This window comes from Balaenoptera musculus, chromosome 1 (genome assembly GCF_009873245.2).
Source record: "Balaenoptera musculus isolate JJ_BM4_2016_0621 chromosome 1, mBalMus1.pri.v3, whole genome shotgun sequence".
Lineage (NCBI taxonomy): Eukaryota > Metazoa > Chordata > Mammalia > Artiodactyla > Balaenopteridae > Balaenoptera > Balaenoptera musculus.
This window is the reverse complement of record NC_045785.1, coordinates 28476058-28493215: the sequence shown is the minus strand read 5'-3', so window position 1 is coordinate 28493215 and position 17158 is coordinate 28476058. Positions and strand designations below refer to the sequence as shown.

At 37.2% G+C, this 17158-nt stretch overlaps 1 protein-coding gene across 10 annotated transcripts in view; it reads left to right on the top strand.

Moving 5' to 3' along the window:
• KIAA0319L (KIAA0319 like) overlaps positions 1-17158 on the top strand; it is a 120445-nt gene that overhangs the window by 64708 nt on the left and 38579 nt on the right. For all 10 annotated transcript variants that reach the window (XR_005019183.1, XR_005019182.1, XM_036845573.1 and 7 more), the window contains exon 4: positions 14240-14483. Coding sequence is in view for 8 of the 10 variants with exons in the window: in XM_036845573.1 (XP_036701468.1) it covers positions 14240-14483 (244 nt within the window). In the remaining 2 variants the exon portion in view is untranslated. The remainder of the gene's footprint in view (positions 1-14239; positions 14484-17158) is intronic.

Genomic DNA, 17158 nt, shown 5'->3' with positions numbered 1-17158 from the left:
ATGGACACTATTTGGTTCCACTGATTTATTTGTCTATATTGACATCAATACCACACTGTCTTGTTAACTATAGCTTTGTAGTAAGTCTTTAAATCAGATAATGTAAATCTTACAGTTTTGTTCTTTGTTATCAAAATTGTTTTGGCTCTTCTAAGTCCTTTCCTTTATATTTCCATATACATTTTAGAATCATCTTGTCAATTTCTTGTTAAAAAGCTTTCTGGGATTTTGATTGGGGTTGTGTTAAGGCTATAGATCAATCTGGGGAGAATTCATAGCCTTATAATAATAGTGAGTCTGTCTACTGATCCATGAACACAGTATATCTTTCCATTTGTTTAAGTCATCTTTAACTTCTCTCAGCAGTGTGTTTCAGGGTACAGATTTTATGCATCTTTTGTCAGAATTATCCCTAAGTATTTCATTTTTGATACTATCATAATTGATATTTTTAAAAATTCAGTTTCTGTTTGTTGCTAGTGTATAGCAATACAATTACTTATTGTATCTTAGGAAGATGTAACTATGGAAGGACACAGAGAGGTGTAACATTGCTTGCTTGGAAGATGGAGGAAGGGGACCATTAGCCAAGAAGAGTACGTGGCCTGTAGAAACTGGAAAAGGCTAAGAAATGGATCTCTCCCTCCTTCTGATCAGACTGGCTAGGTTTTCTCAAAGACAATCTTTGGTTTCATTTCTTTTTCTCTATTGCTTTTCTATTTTCTATTTTATTGATTTCTGTCTAATTTTTATTGTTTCATTTCTGCTGTTTAATTTGGATTTCATTTGCTCTTTTCTAGTTTCTTAAGGTGTAATCTGAGGTTGTTGATTTGAGACTTCCTTCTTTTCTAACATGGGTATTTTAGTGCTATAAATTTCCCTCTAAGTATAGTTTTAGCCACATCCTACAGATTTTGATATTGTGTTTACAGTTTATTCAGATCAAAATACTTTTAAATTTCCCCTTTGACTACTACTTTGACTTTTGGATTATTTAGAAGTATATTATGTAGTTTCCAAATGTTTTGGGGGATTTTCCAGATGTTGTTGTATTATTGATTGGTAATTTAATGCCATTGTAGCCAGTGAACATTGTATGACTTGAATCTCTTTAAATTTATTGAGACCTGTTTCAATGCTGAGAATATGGTCTATCTTGGTAAATGTTCCAAGTGCACGTGAAAAGAATATGTATCCTATTATTGTTGGGCAAGTGTTATATAAATGTCAATTAGATCAAATTGGTTAGTGTTCTTCAGATCTTCTATATGCTTATTTTCTATTAATTTCTATCAGTTATTTAGAGAGGTGATGAAATATCACACTATATTTGTAGATATATGTTTCTCCTTAGTGTTAGATTAGCTTTTGCTTCATGTACTTTGAAGTTCTATTATTTGATGTATAAATGTTTAGGATTGTTGTGTCTTCTTGATGAACTAACCCCTTTATCATGATCAAATTTATCCTCTTTATCTCTGGTAGTATTATTTGCTCTGAAATCTATTTTGTCTGATATTAATATAGCCAGTCAGGCTTTCTTTGGTTAGTATTAGCAAGATATATCTTTTCCCATTCTTTTACCTTTAACCTATTTGTGTCTTTATATTTAAGGTGGCTTTCTTATAGGCTTCGTAGAGCTGGGTGTTGCTTTTTATCCAATCTGACAATCTCTGTCAATTACTTGGAGTGTTTAGACCATTTAATGTGATTATTGATGTGATGGGATTCAAATCTACCTACTTAGTATTAGTTTTCTGTTTGTCCCATGTGTTCTTTGTTCATTTATCCCTATTTTTATGCTTTTCTTTGAATTAATTATTTTTCATTCCATTTTACCTCTTTTTATTGACTTATTAGTTGTGATAGTTAAAAAATGACACCTCGGGCTTCCCTGGTGGCTCAGTGGTTAAGAATCTGCCTGCCAACGCAGGGGACACGGGTTCAAGCCCTGGTTCGGGAAGGTTGCACATGCCATGGAGCAACTAAGCTCGTACACCACAACTACTGAGCCTGTGCTCTAGAGCCCATGAGCCACAGCTGCTGAGCACACGCGCCACAACTACTGAAGCCCGTGTGCCTAGAGCCCATGCTGTGCAACAAGAGAAGCTACCGCAATGAGAAGCCCACGCACCAAAACGAAGAGTAGCCCCTGCTCGCCACAACTAGAGAAAGCCCGTGTGCAGCAACATGAAGACCCAACGTAGCCAAATAAATAAACTAATTAATTAATTAATTAACAAAACAAAAAAATGACCCCCCGCCCCTCACCCCCAAGGATGTCACTTTCCTAATCCCAGGAACCTGTGAATATGTCACGTTACATGGCAAAGAGGTATTAGGGTTGCAGATAGAATTAAGGTTTTCAAACAGCTGACCTAAAATAGGGAGATTATCATATTTTCTGAGTAGGCCCATTTTAGTCACAAGAGTCCTTCTTCTAAAAGTAGAAGAGGAAGATGTATGGAGGACACAGAGAAATGTAACATTACTTGCTTTGAAGATGGAGGAAAGGGACCTTGAGCCAAAAAGAGTGCCTGGCCTCTGGAAACTGGAAAAGACTAGGAAATGGATTCTGTCCTAAAGCCTCCAAAAAGGAGCACATCCCTGCCAACCACTTGGTATAGCCCAGTGAGATCTGTATTTGTTGGGTTTCTCGCTTATAGAACTCTAAGTGATAAATTTGTGTGGTTTAAGCTGCTAACGTGTGTGGTAATTTTTTACAGCAACAACAAAGAAATTAATACATAGTTATAATTCTTTATGTCGTGTTACCGTGTTAGCGGTTGCTGTGAAGTTTGTAGCATACATCTTTAGCTTATCAAGCACTAACTTCAACTGATATTTTACTAGCTCATGTATAGTGTAAAAACCCTACAACAGTATGCTTCCGTTCTCTCTTCCTGGCCTTTGTGCTATTGTCATCATACGTTTTACTTCTATATATGTTATAGCCTCCACAGTATATTGTTACTTTTTTTGCTTTAAACAGTCAATTATCTTTTATGATCAATTATCTTTTAAAGAGATTTGAAAATAAGAAAAATATACACCGAGTTAGTTACTATTACCAGTGCTCTTTATTACTATGTATAGATTCAGGTTTCCGTCTGGTATCATTTTTCTACATCTTGAAGGGCTTCCTTTATCATTTCAAGTAGTGTAGGTTTGTGGCGATAAATTCTTTCAACTTTTGTATGTCTGAAAATTCAGTATTTCACTTTAGTCTTTGAAAAATATTTTCACTATTTAAGTAAATCTAAGTTGGCAGGGATTTTGGTTTTTTGTGGGTTTTTTTGTTGTTTTCTGTTTTTGTTTTTGGTTTTTTTTGCTTTCAGTACTTTAAAGATATTATATGATAGCAATCTCTTCTTGCTTGTGTTTATTGAGAAATCTGCTGTAATTTTTACATTTGTTCCTCTATGTATAATGTGTCTTTTTTCTCTTGCTCCTGTTAAGATTTTCTCTTTATCACTGTTTTAAGAAATTTGATTATATTACTACTTGTAGTTTTCTTTATGTTTCTTATACTTGGAACTTGTTGAACTTCTCAAATCTGGGTTCAAATTATAGTTATTATCATATGTGGAAATTATTTCTTCAAATATTTTTCTGTGCTTCCATTTAAAAAAAAATTTTTTTTTAATTAATTAAATTAATTTTTGGCTGTGTTGGGTCTTTGTTGCTGCGCATCGGCTTCATCTAGTTGCAGCGAGTGGGGGCTACTCTTTGTTGCAATGTGCGGGCTTCTCAACGTGGTGGCTTCTCTTCTTGTGGAGCACAGGCTCTAGGTGTGTGGACTTCAGTAGTTGTGGCTCATGGGCTCTAGAGCGCAGGCTCAGTAGTTGTGGTGCATGGGCTTAGTTGCTCCACAGCATGTGAGATCTTCCTGGACCAGGGATTGAACCTGTGTCCCCAGCACTGGCAGGCGGATTCTTAACCACTGCGCCACCAGGGAAGTCCCTGTCCTTCCTTCCTTTGAGAACTCAATTAGAAACATTTTGGCCCCTTGAATTTGTTCTACAATTTGCTGATGTTCTGTTCATTTCTTTTCAGTCTTTTTTTTTCTCTGTGTGTTTTGTTTTGAATAGTTTCTGTTGATATGTCTTTGAGTTTTCTTCTGCATTGTCTACTTTGCCATTAAATCTCTTACAGTGTATTTTTCACCTTAGACAGTGTAATATTCATCTCCAGAAGCTTTATTTGGGTCTTTTAAAAATATATCTTCCATGCCTCTACTTAATATATGCAGTCTTTCCTAAAGCTTTTTGAACATATGGAATCCAATCATAATAATGATTTTAATATCCTTGTAGAAATGTGGGATTCACCTTAGATTTTTTTCCTGAAGCCCAAGATACATTTCAGCTTCATAAATATTAGATTCTTAATATTTTAAAATCCATCCCACAGGGGGAATTTCCAGTAATGGTGGAGAGTAAAGCAGTCTCCTGAACCTTCCCACAGATAATAATTATAAAATATGTAAAAAATATATTTAAATAAAGTGGAAAGTATCCAAAAGCAGAAAGAAGCTAGAGGAGAGTTTACTCTTGAAAAACACTAACTGGAAATGATAAGAATTGTGAGTTTGCAGCTTTTTAAAATTTTTGCCTGAGGGCATTCATCAACCCCCATAACAGAGGAAAGTGGCAGTGGAAAACCTCAGTTTTACTTTCTTATGGTGGCAAAGAACAGAGTTCAGGGTAGAAAAATTACCTGGAAACATAAGGGGAGGAGCTCTTGAAAGTTAAAAAAACCCCAACAACACAGAAGAAGGTGAAACCCATAACCTGACCATAAACCCCACTAAAATCCCCTGGCTGAACGTCTAAACTACACCTACATGGAGAAATTCCAGAGGGCCTGGTGAAAAAGCATACAGAGATCAGAGAGGCAGAGTCCTGTCTTTGAAAGACAGAACCTAAACCAGGTGAGCTCTGTGAGTTTGCTGCTTTTTTAACTGAATTCATTACCCAACCATGTGTAACTCAGGTGGCAGAAATCTGATGTTTTATTTGCTTGAGGTATCAGAGGACAGACTCTAAGACTGAAAAATTAGGGAGTAATCTCAGTCAGAACAGGCCCTGAATGTGAGTATAATCTATGGCCAAATTCTTGGCCAATTACCAGATTCACAAGAAAACCTACAGGGGACCAGGCTGAAAAAGTAGCTGCAAGAATTACAAAGAGATATCAGTTGCTGCACATTGCAGGGGAAGCAAACTCTACAGGTTAAATCCAGATAAGTTACTTGCCTGCTAGGAAAAATACAGTGGCATTGGTGTAAAGGTAGATTAAACCACTGAAACAGAATAGACTCCAGAGAAAGACGCACACAAATATGGCCAGTTGATGTGTCCAGGCAATTCAGTGGGAAAGGATAATCTTTTCAATAAATGGTGCTGGAACAATTGGATAGTGATATGGAAAAACATGAACCTTGACCCTTACCTCATACAATACAGAAAAACTAGCTCAAAATGGATTGTAGGCCTAAATTTAAGAGCTCAAACTATAAAACTTGTAGAAGAAAACAGGAAAACATTTTTGTGATCTTGTCAGTAAATACATAAATAAATAAATAAGTCACTAACATCGTGAACCATAAAAGTAAGAACTGGGGCTTCCCTGGTGGCTCAGTGGTTGAGAATCTGCCTGCTAATGCAGGAGACACGGGTTCGCGCCCTGGTCTGGGAAGATCCCACATGCCGCGGAGCAGCTGGGCCCGTGAGCCACAATTACTGAGCCTGCGCGTCTGGAGCCTGTGGTCCGCAACAAGAGAGGCCGCGATAGTGAGAGGCCCGCGCACCGCGATGAAGAATGGCCCCCACTTGCCGCAACTGGAGAAAGCCCTCTCACAGAAACGAAGACCCAGCACAGCAATCAATCAATCAATCAATTAAATAAATAAATAAATAAAAATAAATAATAAATAAATTAAAAAAAAAAAGTAAGAACTGATAAATTGGAACTCATCAAAATTACAAGCTTTTGCTGTTTAAAAGACACCATTAAGAAAAATGAAAAGGCAAGCAACAGACTGGGAAAATGTATTTCCAAATTAAATACCTAACAAAGGACTTGTTTCTAGAATATACAAAGAGCTCTTGTAACTCAGTTAGAAAACTAATAATGAAACAAAGGATTTCAACAGATAGTCTACCAAAGAAGTTATACAGGTGTCCAGAAAGTACATGAAAAGGTGCTCAACATCATTCACCATTAGAAAAATGCAAATTAAAATGGCTAAAATTAAAAGACTTATAACAAATTCTGGCAAGGTTATAGAACCTGGAATGCTCACACTGGTGGTGGGACTATATAATGGCACAACTTTGGAAAATTGTTTGGCAGTTTTTTTGTTTTTTTTTTTTTATAAATTTATTTATTTTATTTATTTTTGGCTGTGTTGGGTCTTCGTTTCTGTGCGAGGGCTTTCTCTAGTTGCGGCGAGCGGGGGCCACTCTTCATCGCGGTGCGCGGGCCTCTCACTATCGCGGCCTCTCTTGTTGCGGAGCACTGGCTCCAGACGCGCAGGCTCAGTAGTTGTGGCTCACGGGCCCAGTTGCTCCGCGGCATGTGGGATCTTCCCAGACCAGGGCTCGAACCCGTGTCCCCTGCATTGGCAGGCGGATTCTCAACCACTGTGTGTTTGGCAGTTTTTTAAAAAGTTAAAGGTACATCTTCCATATGACCAAGCATTCTACTTGTAGATATTTAACCAAGAGAAATGAAAGGATATGCTTATACAAAGACTTGTAGAGGAGTATCTATAGCAGCTCAATTTGTCATAGCCAAAAGCTGGAATCACCTCAAATGTCCATCATTACTGAACAAATAAATATATTTGTATATTCAAATATATTTGTATATTTGTATATTTTATTTGTATAAATATATTTGTATATTCACTTGTAGCATTCAGTAGAATGTTACTCAGCAACTGTAAGGAAAGAACTGTTGGTACACACAGCAACAGATTAATAGCAAAATAATTTTGCTGAGTGAAAGAAGCCAGACCAACAAAAAAAGTATGTACTGTGTGATTCCACTTATATAAAATTCTAGAAAATGCAAACTAATCTATAGTGACAAGAAACAGAGCAGTGGTTGTTTGGAGGTGGGAGTGGGGAGGAGAAGTGACTACAAAGGAGCGTGAGGAATCTTTGGGAGTGATGGATATGTTCATTGTTTTGATTGTGGTGATGGTTTCATAAGTGTACACATATGTCAAATTTTATCAAATTGTATACTTTAAATATGTTCAGTTTACTATATGTCAATTATATCTTAATAAAGTTGTAAAAAAAATGGACAAAGATTTGAATAAACTTCAGAGAAAATATATGTCTGGCCAATAAACATATGAGAAAATTTTCAACCTCATTAGTCATCAGGAAAGTACAAGTTAAATCTCAGTGAGATACCATGAGAATGACAAAAAAAAGGAAAAAGAAAAAAGACCAAGAATACTAAGTATTGGTGAACTTGTGGCACAACTGGAACTCTCATACATTGCTTGTGGAAATACAAAATGGTACAGCTTCTTTGGACAATAGTTAACCGATTCTTATAAAGTTAAACATATATGTAATTAGCAATAAATATTTCTAAGAATTTACCCAAGATAAATTAAAATATGTTTATAGAAACATTTGTATTCTAACATTTATAGCAGCTTTATTTATAAGAGCTGAGAACTGAAAACAACTTAAACCTCCATCAGTAGATGAATGGATAAAGAAATTTTGGTATATCTCTATAATGGTATACTACTCGGTAATAACAAGGAGTGAACTATTGATATACTGATATGAATCTTAAAAATGTTATGTTGAGTGAAAGCAGCCAGAAACAAAAATAGTTTGTATATGATTCCTTTTATATGAAGTACAAAAAAAGCCCAAACTAACTAATGGTGACAGAAAACAAATCAGTGGTTGTCTGAGCCTGGGGCTGGAGGCAGGAATATACTGCAAAGGGGCATGAACCAACTGTTTTTTTAATATAGTTGACATATAGTATTACGTTAGTTTCGGGTGTATTACATAGTGATTTGACATTTGCATACTTTATGAAACGATATGTCTAGTGACAGACTGTCCTCATACAAAGTTATTACAATAGTATTGATCATATTCCTTATGCTTTATATTACATCCCTGTGGCTTATTTATTTTATAACTGGAGGTTTGTACCTCTTGATCCCTTTCACCCTTTTCACCCCCACCCCTCAACCCACTTCCCTCTGGCAACCATATGTTTGTTCTCTGTATCTGTGAGTCTGTTTGTTTATCTGTTTGTTTTTTAGATTCCACATATAAATGAGGTCATATGATACTAACCTTTCTCTGTCTGACTTATTTCACTTAGTATAATACCCTCTAGATGTATCCATGTTATCACAAATGGCAAGATGTCATTTTTTATGGCCGAGTAATATTTCGTTGTATATATAATACCACTTCTTCATTCATTCATTCATCTATCAGTGGACACTTAGGTTGCTTTCATAACTTGGCTGTTGTAAGGAATGCTGCAGTGAACATTGGTGTGCATATGTCTTTTCAAATTAGTGGGTTTTTTTTTAACATCTTTATTGGAACATAATTGCTTTACAATGTTGTGTTAGTTGCTGCTGTATAACAAAGTGAATCAGCTATATGTATACATATATCCCCATATCTCCTCCCTCTTGCGTCTCCCTCCCACCCTCCCCATCCCACCCCTCTAGGTGGACACAAAGCACGGAGCTGATCTCCCTGTGCTATGCGGCTGCTTCCCACTAGCTATCTATTTTACATTTGGTAGTGTATATATGTCCATGCCACTCTCTCACTTTGTCCCAGCTTACCCTTCCCCCTCCCCGTGTCCTGAAGTCCATTCTCTACGTCTGCATCTTTATTCCTGTCCTGCGCCTAGGTTCTTCAGAACCTTTTTTTTTTTTTCATATTCTATATGTATGTGTTAGCATTCGGTATTTGTTTTTCTCTTTCTGACTTACTTCACTCTGTATGACAGTCTCTAGGTCCATCCATCTCACTACAAATAACTCAATTTCGTTTCTTTTTATGTGAGTAATATTCCATTGTATATATGTGCCACATCTTCTTTATCCATTCATCTGTTGATGGATACTTAGGTTGCTTCCATGTCCTGGCTATTCTAAATAGAGCTGCAATGAACATTGTGGTACATGACTCTTCTTGAATTATGGTTTTCTCAGGGTATATGCCCAGTAGTGGGATTGCTGGGTTGTATGGTAGTTCTATTTTTAGTTTTTTAAGGAACCTCCATACTGTTCTCCATAGTGGCTGTATTGATTTACATTCCCACCGAGAGTGCAAGAGGGTTCCCTTTTCTCCACACCCTCTCCAGCATTTATTGTTTGTAGATTTTTTGATGATGGCCATTCTGACTGGTGTGAGGTGATACATCATTACAGTTTTGATTTGCATTTCTCTAATGATTAGTGATGTTGAGCATCCTTTCATGTGTTTGTTGGCACAAATTAGTGTTTTTATTTTCTTTGGGTAAATACACAGAAATGAAATTGCTGGATTATATGGCAGTTCTATTTTCAATTTTTTGAGGAACCTCCATACTGGTTTTCATAAGGGCTGCACCAATTTACAATTCCGTCAGCAGTGCACAAGGATTCTCTTTTCTTCACATCCTCACCAACACCTGCTATTTGTTGTCTTTTTGATGATAGCCATTCTGACAGTTGTGAGGTGGTATCTCATTGCAGTTTGATTTGCATTTCTCTGATGATTAGTGATGTTGAGCCTCTTTTCATGTGTCTGTTGGCCATCTGTATGTCTTTTTTGGAAAAAATGTCTATTCAGGTCCTCTGTACATTTTTTAATTGGATTTTTTTTCTATGTTGAGTTGTATGAGTTCTTTGTATATTTTGGGTATTAAACCCCTTATCAGATATATCACTTGCAAATATGTTCTTTCATTCAGTAGGCTGCCTTTTCATTTTGTTGATGGTTTCCTTTACTGTGCAAAAGCTTTTTAGTTTGATGTCGTCCCATTTGTTTATTTTTGCTTTTGTTTCCCTTGCCTGAGGAGACATATCCAAAAAAAATCAATATTATGTTAAGACCGATGTCAATATATACACTACCATGTGTAAAATAGATAGCTAGTGGAACCTGCTGTATAGCACAGGGAGCTCAGCTCGGTGCTCTGTGGTGACCTAGATGAGTGGGATGGGGGGGGTGGGAGGGAAGTCCAAGAGGGAGGAGATATATATATATATATATACACATACATATACATATAGCTGATTCACTTTGTTGTACAGCAGAAACTTACACAACATTGTAAACCAACTATACCCCAATTAAAGAAAAAAAAGACTGAGGTCAAATAGCTGACCGCCTGTGTTTTCTTCAGGGAGTTTTATGGTTTCAGGTATTACATTTAAGTCTTTAATCTGTTTTGAGTTTAATTTTATATGTGGTGTGATTAAGTAGTCCAGTTTCATTCTTTCGTGTTTAGCTGTCCAGTTCTCCCAACACCATTTATTGAAAAGGCTGTCTTTTCCCCATTGTATATTCTTGCCTCCTTTGTTGTAGATTAATTGATCATATAAGCATGGGTTTATTTCTGGGCTCTCTGTTCTGTTCCATTGATCTGTGTATCTGTTTTTGTACCAGTACCATATTGTTTTGATTATTGTAGCTTTGTAGTATAGTTTTAAGTCAGGGAGCATGATACCTCCAGCTTTGTTCTTCTTTCTCAAGATTGCTTTGGCTATCCAGGGTCTTTGTGTTTCTGTACAAATACTAGAATTATTTGTTCTAGTTCTGTGAAAAATGAATGTTTTTTGTTTTGTTCTGTTTTTGATAAGGATTGCATTGAATCTGTAGATTGTTCTGGGTAGTATGGCTATTTTAACAATATTAATTCTTCCAGTCCATGAGCATGGGATATCTTTACATTTGTTTGTCATCTTCAGTTTCTTTCATCAATGTCTTTTTTTTTTTTTTTTTGGCCACACCGTGCTGCATGTGGGATCTTAGTTGCCTGATCAGGGATCGAACCCACGCCCCCTGCACTGGAAGTGCAGAGTCTTAACCACTAGACTGCCAGGGAATTCCTATCAATGTCTTTTTTTTATCCTCATAATATTTATTTATGTATTTATTTATTATTGAGGTATAGTTGATGTACAGTATTGTATAAGTTTCAGGTGATTCACAATTTTTAAAGGTTATACTCCATTTATAGTTATTATAAAATATTGGCTATATTCCCTGTGTTGTACAATATATCCTTGTAGCTTATTTATTTTATACATAGAATACATAGAATTTTGAACCTCTTTATCCCCTACCCCTATCTTGCTCCTCCCCCATTCCCTCTCCCCACTGGTAACCACTAGTTTGTTCTCTATATCTATGAGACTTTATTTTTTGTTATATTCACTAGTTTGTTTTATTTTTTAGATTCCACATAAACGTATAAGTGATATCATACAATATTTGCCTTTCTCTGTCTGACTTATTTCACTTAGCATAATACCCTCCAAGTCTATCCATGTTATTGCAGATGGCAAAATTTCATTCTTTTTTATGGCTGAGTAGTATTCCATTGTATATATATACCGCATCTTCTTTATCTGTTCGTCTGTTGATGGACACTTAGGTTGCTTCCATGTCTTGGCCATTGCAAATAATGCTGCATTGAACATTTCGAATTTGTTTTTTGTTTTGTTTTGTTTTGTTTTTATTTATTTATGGCTGAGTTGGGTCTTCGTTTCTGTGCGAGGGCTTTCCCTAGTTGCGGCAAGCAGGGGCCACTCTTCATCGCGGTGCGCGGGCCTCTCACTATCACGGCCTCTCTTGTTGTGGAGCGTAGGCTCAGTAATTGTGGCTCACGGGCCTAGTTGCTCTGCGGCATGTGGGATCTTCCCAGACCAGGGCTCGAACCCGTGTCCCCTGCATTAGCAGGCAGATTCTCAACCACTGCGCCACCAGGGAAGCCCCTTGTTTTTGTTTTTATGGATATATACCCAGGAGTGGAATTGCTGGGTATGGAAGTTCTATTTTTAGTTCTTTGAGAAACCTCCATACTGTTTTATACAGTGGTGGCCCCAGTTTACCTTCCCACCAACAGTGTACGAGGGCTCCCTTTTCCCTTTCATCAATGTCTTACAGTTTTCAGAGTATAAGTCTTTTACTTCTTCGTTTAGATTTATTCCTAGGTATTACATTATTTTTGATGCACTTGTAAATGAGATTGTTTTCTTAATTTATCTTTCTGATAGATCATTATGAGTGTATAGAAATGCACCAGATTTCTCTGTATTAATTTTGCATCCTGTAAATTTATTGAATTCATTTATTAGTTCTAATAGTTTTTTGGTAGCGTCTTTAGGATTTTCTATGTATAGTGTCATATCATCTGCAAACAGTGACAGTTTTACTTCTTCTTTTCCAGTTTGGATTCCTTTGATTTCCTTTTGTTGTCAGATTGCTGTGGCTAGGACTTCCAATGCTATGTTGAATAAAAGTAGTGTGAGTGGGCACCCTTGTCTTTTGTTGAGTATGATGTTGGCTGTGGGTTTGTTATATATGGCCTTTATTATGTTGAGGTATGTTCTGTCTATAGCCAGTTTTAGAGAGTTTTTATCATAAATGGATGTTGAATTTTTGTCAGAACCTTTTTCTGCATCTATTGAGATGATCATATGATTTTTATTCTTCAGTTTGTTAATGTGGTATATCACATTGATTGATTTGTGGATATTGAATCATCTTTGCATTGCTGAGATAAATCCCACTTGCTCATGGTGTATGATCCTTTTCATGTAATGTTGAATTTGGTACACTAGTATTTTGTTGAGAATTTTTGCATCTATGTTCATCAGTGATATTGGTCTGTAATTTTCTTTTTTTGTGTGGTGGCTTTGTCTGTTTTTGGTATCAGGGTGACACTGGCCTTGTAGAATGAGTTCAAAAGTGTTCCTTTCTCTTCAATTTTTGGGAATATTTTGAGAAGGATACGTGTTACTTCTTCTTTAAGTGTTTTGTAGAATTCACCTGTGAAGCTGTCTGGTCCTGGACTTTTGTTCATTGGGAGTTTTTTTAATTACTGATTTAATAATTTCATTATTGGAAATTAGTCTGTGGCATGAACCAATTTTTGTGGCTGATAGAAATGTTCTCTCTCTTGATTGTGGTTACATGGGTGTATACAGTTGTCAAAACTCATTGACCTATACACTTTAAATGTGTGCAGTTTATTTTGTGTATTACACTTCAATTAGTTGATTTTTAAAAATCCATACAACCACCCTGTTTAACCACTCATCATTTCTCATTTGGATGAATGCAGTAACCTCCTAAGGGGTATTCCTGCTGTTGTCTTACTTCTTCAAACCCATACACTGTGCAGCAACCTGAATAATTCATTTAAAACAAAAACCTGACCTACCTTGTCACTTCCCTGTATATAACTCTTTAATTGTCATCATCATCTGGCTTCTTAAAGTAGCATCTAATGTCTTCTTTAGTCTGACCCCTCACTGTCTTTCCAGCTCATCTTCTATTACTCCCTGCCTCTCACTTTGCTTATGACTCTCATTTCCCAACACTAGCCATGTTAATCTCATTTCTTGTGCTTATACTCATCTCTCCCCTCAGCCTCTCCCCTAGTTTACCCTTTAAAATGCATCTCAGGACTCTCCACCTCCAGAAGGTCTTGATTTATTTATTTAAACCATCCTTCTTCACATGCTTCCTCTCTCCAAGAAAGAGAAGTACTCCGAAGTTTCTTTGGTTCAGTCATAGCTCTTATAGGTATATTTACCATTTTGGCTTATTATGTTTCTAGTCCTTTTTTCCCCACTAGATTATGTACTTGTTGATTATGTTTTAATTATATTTTGGATCCACAGGCCTGTTTTGTAATAGGTGCTTAATACATATTTGTAGAAAGATTGAATATAAATATTAAGTGAGAAAAGAAGGTAAAAGTATACATAGTGTAATTATTACTACTTTGTTTTAAGCAAAACTCTTCGTGTAGAAAAAAAATACTGGGAAGATTTATATCAACATTTTAACACCATTTTGGGTGGTAAGATTAGCTTCTTTAATATTTTTGACAGTTTTACATTTTTCAAAAAAAAAATTTAACATGCAGTTATTTCATGAGACATGACCTAAAAAACTGGCTGTATAACTTTTGCCTATTCAAATGAATTTTTGCATTTCTCTAGGTCCACAACACAGATACAATTTCTAATCCCTTAACCACAGATCTGACTGCGAAGATTCCTGGTTGGTCAAGTGTACCAGTTCAACCTGAGGCATCAGAGGACCCGGGTGCTACTCCTACCATTCAGCAAGTAAAAATCCCTGGGAAAATCTCAATTGCTACCCCTCTGCCAGTGGCTCCTTCCTACAGTTATGCCACCTCTACCCCCCAGGCCTCTTTCCAGAGCACCTCAGCACCATACCCAGGTGAGGCCCTTTTCTTCTGTCCTTGGAGAGAGGACGGGTAAATAGAGATTTTGATCAAAGTGTTCCCTTTTCGTGGAAAGAAAGGAGGGAGGCATGACTTTTAAATACTGTAGGTTAAAAAAATAATAATCCTGTTAATGTCCCTGTAATCATAGGACTTGGTCTCTCAATCCTTTTTTCAATAAGCTCCAGCCTATGGGTATTTTGAGGCTCTTTCGAGAGCCAAATTCCACTGTGCCTAGATTCAATTAAGTAATGTTCAAGGAGCCAAGCAAGCAGAGGCCACTGGGAAGAAAGAGTCGGATCTGTATAACTGTTTGCCTTCTGAATGGGTGATTGTGGGTCAGATATTTCTGTCTGTGATTTCGATAGCATCTTTATTTTTATTTTTTAAATATTTATTTATTTATTTATTTAGGCTGTGCCATGCGGCTTATGGGATCTTAGTTCCTTGACCGGGGATCAAACTGGGGCCACAGCAATGAAAGCACCAAGTCCTAACCACTGGACTGCCAGGGAATTCTGCATCTTTGTTTTTAAAGCAACTCATAGGAAGGAGATTTATACAGTGTTGCCTCAACAACAAGTCTGCTTCATAAGTTCCGTTCTAAGGCATTAGGAGGAAATGCTTAATCAAGGGAACTAAGTTGATCTTTATCCCCTGAAAAAGTCAACAGGGTGAAGCAAAGCCAGTGAAAATGAATTTTTGCCAATTTTTAATTTCCTAAGGTTTCCTTCAGTGGTAATATAACATAAAATTTTAGTGTTTCAATCCTGAGGCACTAAAGTAATTTTTGTATTCAGGCAGAATGGTTGTAATTTTTGGTGTAATTGTGAAAGTTTTGGGCTGCGCTGTATTTTTTTTTTTATATATAAATTTATTTATTTATTTTTGGCTGCGTTGGGTCTTTGTTGCTGCATGCGGGCTTTCTCTAGTTGTGGTGAGTGGGGGCTACTCTTCGTTGTGGTGTGCAGGCTTCTCATTGCGGTGGCTTCTCGTTGCAGAGCACAGGCTCTAGGCATGCAGGCTTCAGTAGTTGTGGCATGCAGGCTCAGTTGTTGTGGCTCGCGGGCTCTAGAGCTCAGGCTCAGTAGTTGTGGCGCATGGGCTTAGTTGCTCCGCAGCATGTGGGATCTTCCCGGACCAGGGCTCAAACCCGTGTCCCCTGCATTGGCAGGCGGATTCTTAACCACTGCGCCACCAGGGAAGGCCTGCGCTGTATTTTTGACCATTATACTTTCTCTAAGTATAGTGGTTTCTTTCTTTTTTCTTTTTTTTGAAAGTTACTGCAGAAATTCTTATTCCACCTCCTGGAGTGTCTAAATGCTGAAGCTTCCATAATGGATGGTTTCATTTCTCCCCAAGTGCAGTGTTCCCAAGCAGACAGATAAATCTCAAATTTCATATTTGTCTAGGAAACCCTTTTCACCTTCCAGTCTTGGAATATGGGTGAACCAGCCAGTTGTTTGCTTTAAGCTCTCTAGTTCCTAGGTCTCATACCTAGTGAACAATTATTTTTAGAGAAATAAGATTTATATAATCAGTGGTTCTCAACTTCCTGTAAACATTTTTCGTTGTTACAACCGTGGAGGAGGGGTGCTACTGACATCTAGTGGGTAGAGACTAGGGATACTACTAAACATCTTACAGTGCACAGGACAATCTCCCCCCATCCCAACCCCAACACACACAAAGAATTGGTCCAAAATGTCGTGGTCCAGAGAATTGGTCCAAAGAATGGGTCGTGCCGTAGTTGAGAAACTTTGACATGTATGGAATAGCTGGTGAAAAGCAGAAATATAGTATCTAGCTATTAGCTGATATGGATGTTCCAGAAATGCTAGAGTAGTTCAGGAAGTAGATCAGTTCGAACTGAAATGGTCTGGGAAGATTTTTTGGAGAGAAGCCTGGGTTTTAAGCTAGAAACAAAGTACTGTATTTATAATAAAGTAAGCACACACCCCAACTGAAGAAAAAAGCTTTAGCAAAGTCCCCAAGAGTAGACTTCTCTGGAGCACAAGAGGGAAAATGAGTATAACTAGAGGCAGAATCGGGTGGAAGGGTGAGATGATGTGATCAGATGATGATGGATCTCTGATGCCAGGTTGGGAATTTGGACTGAAACATGGTGTGGGAGTGGGGGTCTTAAGTAGGAGAGTATCATGGTGGGTGAGTATTTTAGAAAAATTCATGGTGATGGGTGTTTTAGGGAGACAGAATAGATTAGAATGGGGAGAGCTAGCAGAGGGAAGACCAGTTAAGATTCTTGGAATTATCTAAGTCTATGGCTGTATCAATTGAAATGGAAAGAAAATTAAGGCTGGCCTTGCGGCCAACACTTGCCTTTTCCTCTAGGAACTTTATATATGTATTTTACTAGAAAGTTATGTATCAGCATAAAGATGATCCTTGAAACAGAGTTGAACTCTGTTTATTGAATTTTGTGGAAAGTACTATATAAAGAGGGCTTAGGGAAAGATCATAGTTAAAATACAGTGGAGAAAAACCCAGAGAGAAAGGAAGAAAGTGGAATAATATTGTGTCATGATAACCACGAGTTTTAAGATGGAGGCAGTCAGCAGTATTAGATACCACAGAGGTGAAGGATGAGGGTTGAGAAACAGCTATTAGATTTGCTAAGGAGCAGTTTGTTGATGACCTCTAAGGATCCTTT